This window comes from Myripristis murdjan, chromosome 15 (assembly GCF_902150065.1).
Source record: "Myripristis murdjan chromosome 15, fMyrMur1.1, whole genome shotgun sequence".
Lineage (NCBI taxonomy): Eukaryota > Metazoa > Chordata > Actinopteri > Holocentriformes > Holocentridae > Myripristis > Myripristis murdjan.
The window spans coordinates 20,043,523-20,056,974 of NC_043994.1; the positions used below are offsets into that span (position 1 = coordinate 20,043,523).

The following is a 13,452-nucleotide window of genomic DNA, read 5'->3' on the forward strand; positions in this document are numbered from 1 at the left end:
GCTCATCAATATGACTGTTGGCGCAGCAAGTATGTAAATGTTGCACTATCAAACACATTTGCATAAATCAAAAGACAGAATATTCATCATCAAGGCTCACAGCCAGGACCTTTGTTGCATGGCCTTCCTCTGAATCTCGCCTGTCTTCTCCCTCTCCACTGAAAAAATGTTCACTAAAGAGAAATGTCATGAAAATAATATATATAAAAGGAAAGATTCAGACATACAGTAACTCAATATGATGTGAACCAGGATGAACTGTGTCCCACTTTTTCATTGTGTAATAACAAAATGCATTCCAGCTATTTTGGTGCTAGAGTGTCTGCTTACTCTTACTTTTGATTATTACTGTATACAGTATGGCAGCAGCTCAAAAAAGTGTTTTCCACATTTCATTGTTTCATTGTTTTTTCTGTGGAAAAAAAAACAAAAACAAAAAAAAAAACGGGTGTTACTTTAGCTATTTGTGACGAAGTCTGCACACACCTGTACAGCCAAATGGTTGTGAGGGACAGATCAATTTCCCCAACTCTTGACATGAAGTCCAATTAGGACCGGCACGGTCATTTAATGGACTACCACCACAAATATGCATGGAGTGAATAACTTTTCATCCTCACAAATGTTTGATGCATTAATACAATATATAACATCTTCATCATCCCCTAAGCAGTGTAAAAAATGGTGTGTAAAACATTTGGAATATAACAAAGAATTCACAAACAAACAAAAAAAAACCCTGTTGCCGGCTTCTGTGCTATTCAAAATTCTTGCAAACTACACAGCTTGTGACATCATCAAATATGATACACAACATGCATACACAGTTATAGAAATATTTTATTATGGCAGTTGGCAAAATACTTAACTCTCACCTATCCATAAATTCTGTAAAATTAATTTGCAGCCATCTTGGCCCTTTAATTGCAAAAGCCAATATAATAATAGTAATAAAAAAAAACTTCATTGTTATTTATTGTTGTTCTCTACTTGAGCCAATTAATCTCTTACCCAGTAGACATAAGCTTCTCAATATTTCTGTTCCAAATAAGATTGGAGCTGTTTCTGCATCCGTGACTTTCATGGGAAAACAACCCCTCCCACCACCTCCTCCCTGCCCTACCCACCCACCCGCACTCACACACACACACACACACACACACACACACACACACACACACCCACAAACACATTATTTGCCAAGGTGCTCATAACTGACAATCATGCCAAACTACCTTGGCTAACGCTGAGCTAGTTTCTACTTGTTAAAACTTTGTTAAAACATGTTATTTTGAAACCCCAGTTTATGTCACTGTATAGCGACACACTCACACACATACACACACACACTGACCTGGATTTTTTGCTGTTGCTAACTGTTGCATACTGTAGTCATCAGGCTAAAACATACTTCATCGTGCTGTAACTGCTTCTGTCTGCATGGCACTGTGCACAGGCATGATCAGTACACACCAGCCACAATGTCCTTGTGCCCATCAGGCTTTTTAGTCCCGACTTTTGTGCAGGACGTGTAGGCTCAAGCGTGTCAGTTAAAGATACAGTCCAAGTTGCAGTGTCAACTAAATAATTCAAATTGCTCCAAAGTCAAATGGTGATATGCCAGAAGATGAAGGTAGTCAAAAGAAATCACAGCCCAATGACAGAGTTTTGAGAATTTTTAAATTCTGCTGTGGCAGATTTCTTTTTTATTATTATTCTTTTAATTATTATTATTCATTCACACTGATCATAGCACAACCATTTTTAACAAGTTTTCAAATATAAATTTAAAGGTTTAAAGCAATGTGGATTTTTCGTAAAACCATTTCCCTGTGTGTGTTCGTGTGCTCAACTTGGTCATCACTGAACCAGATCTACTCTCTAATTTAAAGGTTTATGTCATGAAAATCTGGCAGTCACCACTCCAAACCAATTAGACCATGGCTTCCTTATTTAACACATTCATGTTTTCAAACATATGCTAGTCAGAACTATATTTTTGAGGGTTGTTTTGTGCACATGAATGAAGAGGCGAAAATAGAATATCTGCGTTCTACATGCAGGCATCCGCGGGATTGTTTCTTCTTTCTTTTCTGATGATAAATATGTTGTTTGATTAATATTTTGATTGATATTTTCAGCTCTGACTCATGCATCCTCAGAGATCAGTCAGTTTTTCTTCATTGGCCTTCAGTGCTCCCCACGATAGATGGAAGGATACAAGTGTACAGCCGTTAAGACTCCAACCATACTAACCCTAACCCTAACTTTGACGGCTTTGGAGTTGCTGTCAGGTTTATTTTTTCACTTTGACAGAGCTAGGCTAATGACTCCCATAGACCTCAAGTCTTTATGCTAAGCTAACACTGGAGGTGAAAATGGTTTCTCAAGCTGTGTCCCAATTCAGGGTCTGCATCCTTCAAAGTCCGCATTTGAAGGCCAGTTATGTCACAACACTGCGCGAAGGCCTGTCCCAATTCATCCAAAGTCGAAGGATCCTTCAAATTCGCACTTCAAATGCGTCCTCCGTTTCAGCCGTTGGTAGTCAATTCGGAGGATGCACCGCGACTATCCTTCTCGGGCTCCCGTATCCCAAGATGCTTTGCGTGCTGCTGCTCAGTTGAAAAAAGTTAACTGAAATGGCGACGGCGGCATCTAGTATATGCAAATATTCAGATTTCACTATTATTTATAATAGTGAAATAATATATAAAATATTCGGTTTTTACTCATTTGAACATCCAACACCATATGTTAAACCAAAACCCCTTTCTTTACTGTTTTGTCTTGTCTGACGGAAGGAATCGTTATCTTTCTGTCTCCGGAGTTTGTTGTCATGGTAACGGCGGTTACGCGACCAGGAAATACTCCGAAGGCTAGACCGTTCCATTTGGTTGACGGGGAGGATGCATCGTCCAAAGTCCATGGCCTTTGGAGGACCCGGATTTCGAAGGATGCAGACCCTGAATTGGGACACAGCTTCAGTCTCAGTCTGGATAAGTCAGAAATGTTGGAGTATTCCTTTAATGCTTACTACTAATGCTTAATCAGCCCACCACTGCACCCATAAAAAAACTATATCAGTTGATATATTTAAAGGTACCCAATGTAGTTTTGTGACCATTAGTGGCGCTAGAGTGCACACAAGGAAAACCAGGTCCCTGTAATTGTTGACATCACATGTTCTTCCAGCAGCCATGAGCACAAAGATGACATGTAACACATGCTCATGTAAACGGTGCAAAAATGTTCCAAAATTAAGTTTAACAAATATCTTTTCAGGTAGGAATTGCATTCAACATTAGGCCTTAAGGATACAAACAACATTTTGGTGAGAAGTTTGTGAGTGTAATTAAAACAAAATGTGTTTATGTATGAAATGAATGAAATCTACATCTACATTTCTATCTTTAAAAATACTAAGTCTCCATAGCACAAAGTTCTTTTAAGACATGAAACAGCCAATGTTTTGGTATCTAAAAGTAATTAAAGATGTGAGAGCAACACATCTCTGTAATTTCACACTGAAAATTTGCAATGGCTGTTGTAATTAAGTTTTATAACTCTGCTGTTAATTGCTCACTGGCCTGCATTGCTGAAGCCTCTCCAGAAAGGTGTAGTGCTTTCTTGAGTCCAACATGAGGTGCTCTACCTGTCTACATGATGTTTGATATAGTAGATCTTAGAATTTTATATATTATAAATAGCTCTCTGGCTACTTGTATAGTTAAGTTTTGTTCAGCCACTCAAGAAATGATGCCCTTAACAGCTACAGGTCTATCTCTTAACTGAGAATTTTATCAAAAGTGTTAGAGGAAAAATTGCTTTTACTTAATCATCTTATTCATTGAACATGGGCACTTTGTGAAAAATTGTGAACAGAAGAACAGTGTGTGCTTTCAGATCTTATAGACCTTATTAAAGTATCTGACACGGTGAAAACAGAATGCCTCGAGCGCTGGTAGAGTTGGCTGAGATTGTGCGTCTCATATAGAATCTCAAGTTTAATACCAAATTCTTCAGCACCTTGACAGGCACATGAAAGACATCTGTGTGGTCCCGCAGGGTTCAATCCTAAACCGCCTCATTTTCTCCCTCTATACGCCCCCACTTGGCAGAATCATTTGAGAACATGCCTTTTCCCACTGTCGTGTCAACAACACGCAGCTGTAGCCCCATATTCAGACCTAATGGGCCAAATTCCATACACACTCTTAAAGTAATAATTCACCCTAAACCTGTGTAATTTGTATCATTTGCTCACCCTGAGTTGTCGAATTTGGTACAAAAAGTTTTGATTACAGTTAAAAAATGGATGGCGATGATCAGCAACTGCAACAAAACGCCCATTTCAAAGTCTCAAACTCTTGTGCAGCATAATCCAAGTATTGACGCTCCATTTGCATGTCCACTATATAGCAAACAAATGTAGTTTTGCTGAAAAAATAGCTAAATTAACTTGTGATGAAAGCACCATGCACAAGCGCCTGTTCTCATTGTGTGTCCTGCGTGTCCACCGATATGAAGACCTCCTTGTTCACTAATTGACTAAGAGTCCTACACACTCACCGGTCACACAGTGTCTTGACTGAGGGTGACTTCCATTTGGCTTAAGCTTCACAGACAGAAAGTGTTAGAATTAGAAACTGACACTCTCATATCCGTCTTGCTGTTTTAGGTAGAAGTGCTCCTTTAAAGAACTGCCCTACATACTGTATAGCAAGTGCTTGATGGTGCAGAGCATTTTATACCTTATTAACAGCAAATCAGAAATAGTCTCATTGGGCTGTCCAGAAACTGATTGGTAAAGTGACTATTCTACTACAAAATGCAAATGGACAGAAACCTGTACAGTACAGTATTTTCGACAGTTACTTTAGATAGACCTCTTTCATGGCAGCCATTATTGGGTTACTTATGACATTAATTAAGGTTGCCTTCTGTTTCAGTGTAGTGGAGCCTTTCCAGTGAGCCAGCATGAACAACGCCCGGCCTCCGGCTCTGTTAGACCCAAATGGAACAGAGCCTAATTAATACTGTTAGTAACACGTGTGTTTACCCTGCTGTTTAATGTGAAAACGGCTGCTGTGAAAAAGGCCTATATGGAATCAGTTTCAAAGCATGACTATGTCGATCTGGCCCCAGGCTACACTGCAGTCCTCTCAGGGCACTCTCTTAAGCCCCAGGCTATTCTTAGCGCCAGAATAAAGATAGCCTGGGGGTAGCTCACATTCCCTCCTTCCTCAAAATGCTACACCTGGGTTTAAATTCAACATATTTATCCATCTGCATCACGTTGCTCCCACTGGCCCCAATCCACACTACCTGTGTTTGGCACTATGTTTCTGGAAATTTCAAGGTTTAACCCAAGAAAAGTGGTGCCGAGCCAAGGGCCAAGGTCAGTGCGTAAAGTGTGGGAATGTGGATACCTGCTTAGTCCAAGGTCTAAGCTTAGGACATCCTTAGCTCTAGGTCTTAAGCTGCAGGGCCTCCTCAGCTCTAGGTGTTAAGCTGCAGGGCCTCCTCAGCTCTGGGTCTTAAGCCGCAGGGCCTCCTTAGCTGTGGGTCTTAACCTTTGTTGTTTCTTAAGCATAATTAATTTCACTTTTTCTCATATTTTTCTGAATAGATCAGTATTATATCACCTGTGTGTTTTACTATTGTTTTATGCCCTCCTGTCTGTTAAGCACAATCTAAGGTATTTATTTATTTATTGGAAGTGCTATACATACATTGATGGCACTTTAATGGGTTTTATTGAATGCACAGAGCTTCTGCAACCGGTGACAGAATGGGGCCTTTTGGATGTTTTCACCACAGCTTGATTTGCATAAATTTCTGTGTATGAGACATTATTGACTGGTAAATTTTCATCACAATTGTAGCGGATTAGGGTTTTCTTGCATTTGAATTATTTGTATTTCTTCATGTCTTGAAAATGCCCTGAAAATGTGAAGTTTTCAGACTTTCGCTCTTTTGGACTCGAATTGTCTGGTGTTTATCACATGCTTATGTACAGTTCAAATGTTATGTTAGGCTTGATTTTAGATGTTCTGAAACACCATCTGTGGTCGTGGTGATGTGACTAGATGTGGTGTTGTGATGCAATTTCTTCAACAATTGTACTACTGCTGTTTTCACACTGGAAATCGACTGATATTGTAACTAGCTGCAGTTTGTGAAGAGGGGGAAATTTGATTCAGTGAACATTCAAACACAAATTCACCAATGAGGCAAAACAGTGAGTGATGACAGCTCTTTGAATTTTTGACACCGTGTCATTTGTGTGGGAAAAAAAAAAAGAAAAAAGAAGGGGAAAAACAGTTCTCTTGTGTCTCTGCTCTTTTTTTTTTTTTTTTTTTTTTTTTTTTTTTGCAAGGTGCTTTCATGGTTTGTCATGATTGTATTTCTATTAACAGATGCTTACCCATGCCGTGAATGTATTTAATTTGCTGTGTTAAGACCAACTGAATAAAATGTGTTAATGCCTGTTAATTTGCAGCACTCAGTATACGCTCTGCCGTTGTGTTGTATAAATGAGTCCTAACTAGTAGAAATTACAGGAAATGCTGATTATTAGTGAAATGTGTCCTAGCAGTCAAATCAGTCAAATAAAAGGCCAGTTATAAAAGCTTTACATAAACTGTCTCTGCTGTGTAATAATTAATAAATGGGACTAAGTCAAAGGAGCAACTAAATATTACTCACTGATGAATACAATGTCTTTCCAAGTTATTTAAAACAGCCAGGCTGACTGCTGACCTCAGCCTGTATGAGCTTAAAGAAGAACACACCCTTGGACACTCTTTCATAAAGTGGTGCATTTATTCATTAATTTATGCCCACTTCTACCAGCTGATTTGCTCAAGGCAATGGATTTAAACTAATGGCTTTAAATCAAAGGTGGGCATACCTAGCCACCTACTTTGTGCACACACACTGAAGTGAAGTGAAGTAAGCAGAGATCAAGTCAGATCAAGTCATCTTTATTGACATTCCTATCTAATAGTTGTTGGGGATTTTGCCCTCTTTGTACGGGCACATTTAAACATTAAAAATCACATTATGCAGTACATACACACCCTACCTCTAGCCAGTTAGCTTCCTTAATGGGAATATAAAACTGATAGTACAAATACAGCTTAAACATCCTAAAAACATCAGAGGAATTTAAAGTGCATCACATGGCATGAGTCGCAACACTAATTAAGAGTTCGGAAACTCAGATAGCCTCAGGATGAATGTTGTTTTTTTGTTTTTTTTTAACTGAGCCTTTGAACCTTTTCGCTGAATGGATGAGCGCAACGAGACAAAAAGCTGAACGAGAGTGGTCATCTGTGATCTTCAAAGCCCTCTGAATGAAGAGAGCTTCATGAATTAAGGAGAGAGAGGCGGGTGGACATCCAAATATTTTGGACTGAACTTTGATCACTGTCTCTATGTTGGCACTCAGATTTATAAAACTAGAGCAGCCTATATGCCAAAATTCTTCAGGTACCTCAATAAACGATATTCTTTTTACATTTTGGGGAGTTCTATGATCAAAACATGGTTATAACATAATAACACGGTGAGTTCTAGTTAAAATTAACGATGCTGACTTTACTTTAGGGAATAACCCTGGCCTCAGCTCTTCAGTTTAAATCAATGTCTTTTTCTCTTCCTGTTTCTACAATGTGATGTTGTTTATTTGCTCAATTTATGTGATAAATACCAAAATATATTCCAAGTTGCTGCAGTCGCTGAGTGGCAGACATGGACGGTGAGATAGGAGCCCACAGAGGTACAGCGGATATAACTGCCACTCTCTAACGGGTCAAAAAGGCATTTATTTTGTTTCATGTCTTACAGCGACAATATAGGTTAGATGCTGTAGTCATGGAAACAAGCATCGGCGCAACAGAAGTGTTCATGACACACAGGAAGATTTCAAAAGAAAAAACAAAAACAACAAAAATGAACAAGTCAACTTCACAGCGGCACTTACAAATAGGTTATATGGGAGATTAGCCAATGCAAAAATTGCAATGTTACATTCCCTAACAGGTGAATGAATTGTTTCTTTTTTTTTTTTGTAAAGTGTATTAATGTGATCTGCATTTGGGACTGCCCCAAAACAGTTGTATGCTTGTATTCTTGGGTCTATTTGGTTGTTCAGAGTTCAGCTGCATGTCCCATTTAACCCATGTTACTGTTTATATGATTTAACTTTATTTACTAGATTTTGCCAGGAAGCTGTAAAGGTGGAGCTTCCATTTTTGTTTAGTCCTCTTCTCCCCTGTGTTTTGTTTGTTGATAGGGAGTTAGGTTTAGCAGTGTAACCTTTTCTATTGTGGGCGGTTTTCTCTATTGTGAATTTGTTTCCAGCTAGGGGTGTTTAGTTTGTTTTAATTAGGTCTGGGCTTATCAGTGCTTCAAAGACTGGCAATAAAAGATTGGAAACTGAAAACCACTAACTCACCCACTCACATCCTTCACCAAGCCTCTTTCGCCCCTCAACCAAATTTAATCACAATAATCAGTTATACACCCACAAATGCAGCCAGAGACACTCACAAAAAGTGAGAGATACCTGCTGTAGTGAATTTGAGTTTGGTTTTAAATTAATCAATACTAATTATTTTGAATGTGGGTGTTAACAAGTAAAACACATGATGTATGCTTTCACACTGAAGCAACAGTCCTTTCTGTCTTCCAGCATAACTTGAACGCAGCAGAAGAGCAGCATCAAGCAAAGTAAGAGGGAATGTATGTGTGTGTGTGTGTGTGAGAGAGAGAGCTTAAGAAACAAATTGACTTTTGCAGCTAAAATGTCTTTTTTTTTTTTTTTTTTAACTATAACTGCAGTGTGGGTGCTACTATGCTGAAAGGATTTGAAGTGGTGTAATTTCCACTACAATCAACAGCCATGATTGCAAAAAAATAGGACACTAAGGGCCCAGGTTGAAAATAGCATCGAAAGATCCAAGACATGTGATTAGACCTGCCACTCCAAAGTCATATTCATTTCCCCTTATGAACACAACAACCTATATAAAACCCATTAAAATGTATATAAGGATACTGCATCAGTTGCAAACTTTTTAAATTTCTAAAAGAATAATCTTGTTATAGATTATTTAAAAAATATTCAGGTAGAAAAATCTCACTATAAACTTATTATTGAGGATACAGAATCACTCTAGATCCTTTATGATAAAAATATATTTGTTAGGACCTATAGTGAATTGCATGCATCATTTTACTGTATCTTCGTGGGGTGCAACCTTCAGTAAACATGTTGCATCACGTTGACTGTGGGGGTGTAACTCTGTGAGCACTGAGGAGAGGAGAGGAGAGGATAAGGTCAGCAGCATCAGACCTGCAGCTGTCCGCTCATCAGCACAGCAGCAGCCTCACCGCAGCTACCATGAAGCCAACACCTTGGGAAGCTGTTGTCACGATTGGTGAGTGTCACTGAACTTTATATTGTGAATTATGCAAAAGGGCAAAAGAAATAATTCCTACTTTTTCCAAACACTGAAACCTAGCAATCTCATTATACTGTAATCTAGCATTATGTGTCTCTCACATTGTAGCCTTCTGTCTGTGTCACTGTATGACTGTCTACCCTGATTGGAATAAGTTAAACTTGTCTCAACAATTGCATTCAACCTACTATTTGTGCAGCAACAGGCGAATACATAATTAAATTAATAATCATTAAATACACTTTCAAGATGCAGTGTCTTGCAACACTATGAGTGACTGTGATTTACTCATCTTGCAGGAGTTATTATTTCTCAGATTACAAGCATCAGGATTTCATCTAGATCTACAGACTGTTTGGCTGCTTTGGATACCTGCCTGTCAGATTTATGCAAGAGTGAAAAGGCATTTCTCAGAGGCATCTGTGAGGTTAACGGTAAAAATGTCACATTTCTCATTTATACCTGCTGCGGGGGATTGGATCACAATGTTATCTCTGTGTTTGTGGCATTATTAAGGAGTTCACATTGCCTCTGTAGGCTTACTCTGGGCTATTCAATTGAATTGTGCCTTTTGGACTACGGTTGAAATGTAATATTGAGGCAATAGCCTAGAGCTAAGTTTGTCCTAACCAAACAAACATAAAATAATAAATAAGTTTCCACCTGTGCTTGAAATTTCTGTGATGATACTGGAAAGAAATATAATTGTGAAATGTCATATTTTTCTGCATTTCTCTGATGCAGTTCAGACAGTTTGTGTAAATATGTGAGATTTGGTCAGATTTGTAAGCTCCACAGTTAACAGATCATATAGCCTCTCAAAGCCATTGTAGGTGAAATTAGAGTGGTGTTAAGTACATAGAAAACACCTGTTGTGCAGACCTCACTCACTCATGGAAAATCCTGTTTTTCTGCCTCCCTGTTGTGCATGTTATTCTAGATGAAGGCTGCCAAATAAAAGGCTCAAAGATCTGTAACATGACCATCCAGGCCATACTGGACCAATTCCCCTCAATGCATGCGTGTCTGTGTGCTTGGGAGGAGGAGCCTTGTGCCTCTATACAAGCGCTTACTGTACAGTGCCACCCAAAGCCAGGTGCAGTATTCTCAGCATTCTTTGTGATAAGCATTAATAGCTAAAAATACATTTTTGTTGACAAAAGGGGGATCAGTGTGTGAGGCATTGTGTTCCAGGATGGGTGTCATGAACAAAACAGTGGCTGTAATAGATTGGACAAGAGCTAATCATACCTCCTATTGTGTGCAGCTCTGCAGAAGAGGAGCACTTCAGAGATGGACTGGCAATCTAGCATACTAAAAGGCTATGGTAATTGTTTGGGCATGGTAAAGGTCAAAGAGATAAGAGTTATGAAGCAATATGGTGTATTCACAAAGAGTCAAATCATGATGCATGTTTTTTTTTTTTTTTTTTTCTTACAGTTTATGACGGTACTGGATCCTGCTTGAAACAAATGGAAGTCTGCCTGGATGATGAGATTTGCAACAGGTATCTGGTGCCTTTTGTTCAGGCTTGTGCTGCAGGGCAATGCAACAGGACCCACTGCCAGCAAGCCACAAGGCAGTTTTACAGCGGCATGCCGTACAATGTAGCAGAGATGCTGTTCATGTGCGAGTGTGAGGCTGGGGCTCCGAACTGCCTCCATATCAAAAAGACTCTGCACAGTGGCACATGTGGAGAGGAGACGTGGACCTGCCAGGAGGGGCTGAACCACTGCCTTGCAGACTGGCACTGCAGGTGGGTAGCTAACATCTCTATATCTTTTTTCTTTTTTTTACCATACCATAACAGTAACCATGACAATACAGTACAGTACAAGACGATGCAACACGATTACAAAAATCACAGCAATTTGAGTGCAGGACTGGTTGGCTTTATGTTTAAAAGTGTCATAATTAACACTAAAAAGGGAGACTGCTTAGTAATGAGAGGCTATAGTGGAGAAAACACATTGCCCAAATGGAACTGCACTACACAGCATCTTCTAGTGCAGGGTTCTCTGACCTTTTTTTTTTTTTTTTTTTTTTTTTTTTTTTAATTATTATTATTCCAGAGCTTAAAAAAATGAAAGCTGTTGTGAAGCTGTTATTTTGGCTATTGCCAATATGGCCCAACAAAGACAAATCTAGAGTAATACTAAATTCTAGTGAGGACCTTGTGAACACATTCATGTAGTCATAACGTAAGTTTGCCTTTATCAGACAGTGAAGGAAACCTTTAGTTAACATCAAGGACCACAATGGAAATAAGTTTGCAACTATATTTCTTAAAAAGCTGTCCAACAAAACTAAGCTAAAGTAAATTAAGGTAAACTAAACCACTTATGGAATCCTTAATGGGGGGCAATTTAAAGAATGAATAAAAGTGATGCTCAGTTATTAAAAAAATAAATAAAAAAATGGAAAATCTGTTTAGACTGCTGTCCTCATGGATGTTGTTGCTTAGGAAATGTGCCACCTACCTTGACATTGTGGGTTTGAATCAGACCACTGGTCTTTGTCTAGTGCTCTCCAATTTCCCATCAAATAAAGCTGAAACGTATGATGTCAGTTATTCTAAAAAGTTATAAGTTATAATTTAAAAAAAAAAAAAGGGTTGTGATGCAAATGTGTGAATTTCATGTAAGGTTTATGTTACTTGGACTGTGGGAATTTTTTTTTTTTTTTTTTGCATCTAATGCACATCTTCTTCTATGGCATAGTATGATGACTACACTGACAAACGTTTTGTGTATTCATCAGAGATAATGGCTATAATACTTTGAAGATGACGACTGACTTTCATTTTGTATATTTTTTTGCAAATCCTTTCTACACACCCAACCACTTTGACTTTCCAGAAATGTGTTCGAAACCTTTCAAGCGAAATGCTGGCATGCTGAACTCACACAGTGCAGCGATTCTGAGAACACAGACGGCGAATGCGTCAGCCAGATGAATCCAGCTCTTGTCCTTGGTGGAGATATTCAATGTAAGATGGCCTTTTTGGCCACTGTGGGCACGACGCTTCATTATCCTTGTACCTGCAAAGGACTGCATGATGAAGAGATGCTGAAGTGCAACACACTTCATGATATATTTCATAACCGGTCCCTTTACAGTGAGTGGCATTTGGCTTGACAGAGCAGTTGTTTTCATGATTACTTGCACACATTAACAACAAACAATTCAGCTCTTTTTTTATATTTCAGTGATACCTTTGAAAATCACCAGTGCTTCTTTTAAACCTCCTGAAGTGAATGAATCTGAACAAGGTCCTGAATGGGTAACTGGTAAGTTTCTATCAGAATTACACTGATTATGATGTCACTTCTTTATGTTTCTATCACTGCAGTGTATTAATATTTTGTCTTTTCAGATTATCTGCTATATGCTTTTGTATACACGTTCCTTGCTGGACTTATTCTGTTAATGCCCATTGTTGTTTTCTATAAAGTATGGTAAGTACATCAACACAGGTCAATTCAAAATATGCTGTATTAAGTCATTATAATATGGTAATGATGATACAAAACATGACATTACATTTTTTCCTTTCTTTTTTTCTTATTCTCGTAGGATGATGAGAAGAGGGGATAAAACCAAATTTCAGCCTCCTAAAAAAAGGAACTGTGTTGTTATTCTCTAACATTCATACATATGTTTATATATATTACTAAAACTGAAAATCGCTCATGATTCTTTATATCTAAAGGTTTCCAGAAGAAAAATATTATGTGATGGATTTGAAACTCTATAGCCCCTCCAGTAGACTAAAACAGCAACCTGTTGCTATAGATACATAATAGATACGCATCACGTTATTAATGATGTTGATAATGATGCTTGGATACTCCAGACACTGAGAGAAAAACAACATTTGTACAGGATTTATTGTATAACATATCTTTTGTATTCCAAGTTTGTTTCTTAAGCAGCAGATGAAAATGTTGCAATGAAAAATGTTGATCTCCATTCAAGGCAC

At 38.4% G+C, this 13,452-nt stretch overlaps 1 protein-coding gene across 1 annotated transcript; it reads left to right on the forward strand.

Moving 5' to 3' along the window:
* Positions 1-9,349: 9,349 nt before the first annotated feature.
* On the forward strand, positions 9,350-13,116 carry gfral (GDNF family receptor alpha like). Its single transcript, XM_030071110.1, has 9 exons — positions 9,350-9,446; positions 9,770-9,904; positions 10,411-10,566; positions 10,738-10,797; positions 10,911-11,226; positions 12,329-12,588; positions 12,680-12,760; positions 12,847-12,928; positions 13,047-13,116. Exons 1-9 carry the CDS (start codon positions 9,410-9,412, stop codon positions 13,114-13,116), a joined length of 1,197 nt encoding a protein of 398 aa, XP_029926970.1. The 5' UTR covers positions 9,350-9,409.
* The last annotated feature ends 336 nt before the right edge of the window (positions 13,117-13,452 follow it).

Excerpts from the sequence above, each read along its gene's own strand:
- gfral (XM_030071110.1), top strand. The coding sequence starts at position 9,410 with ATGAAGCCAACACCTTGGGAAGCTGTTGTCACGATTG. Across the intron at positions 10,798-10,910 it reads TAGCATACTAAAAGGCTATG|TTTATGACGGTACTGGATCC; the intron begins GTAATTGTTTGG and ends TTTTTCTTACAG. Across the intron at positions 12,589-12,679 it reads TCATAACCGGTCCCTTTACA|TGATACCTTTGAAAATCACC; the intron begins GTGAGTGGCATT and ends TTTATATTTCAG.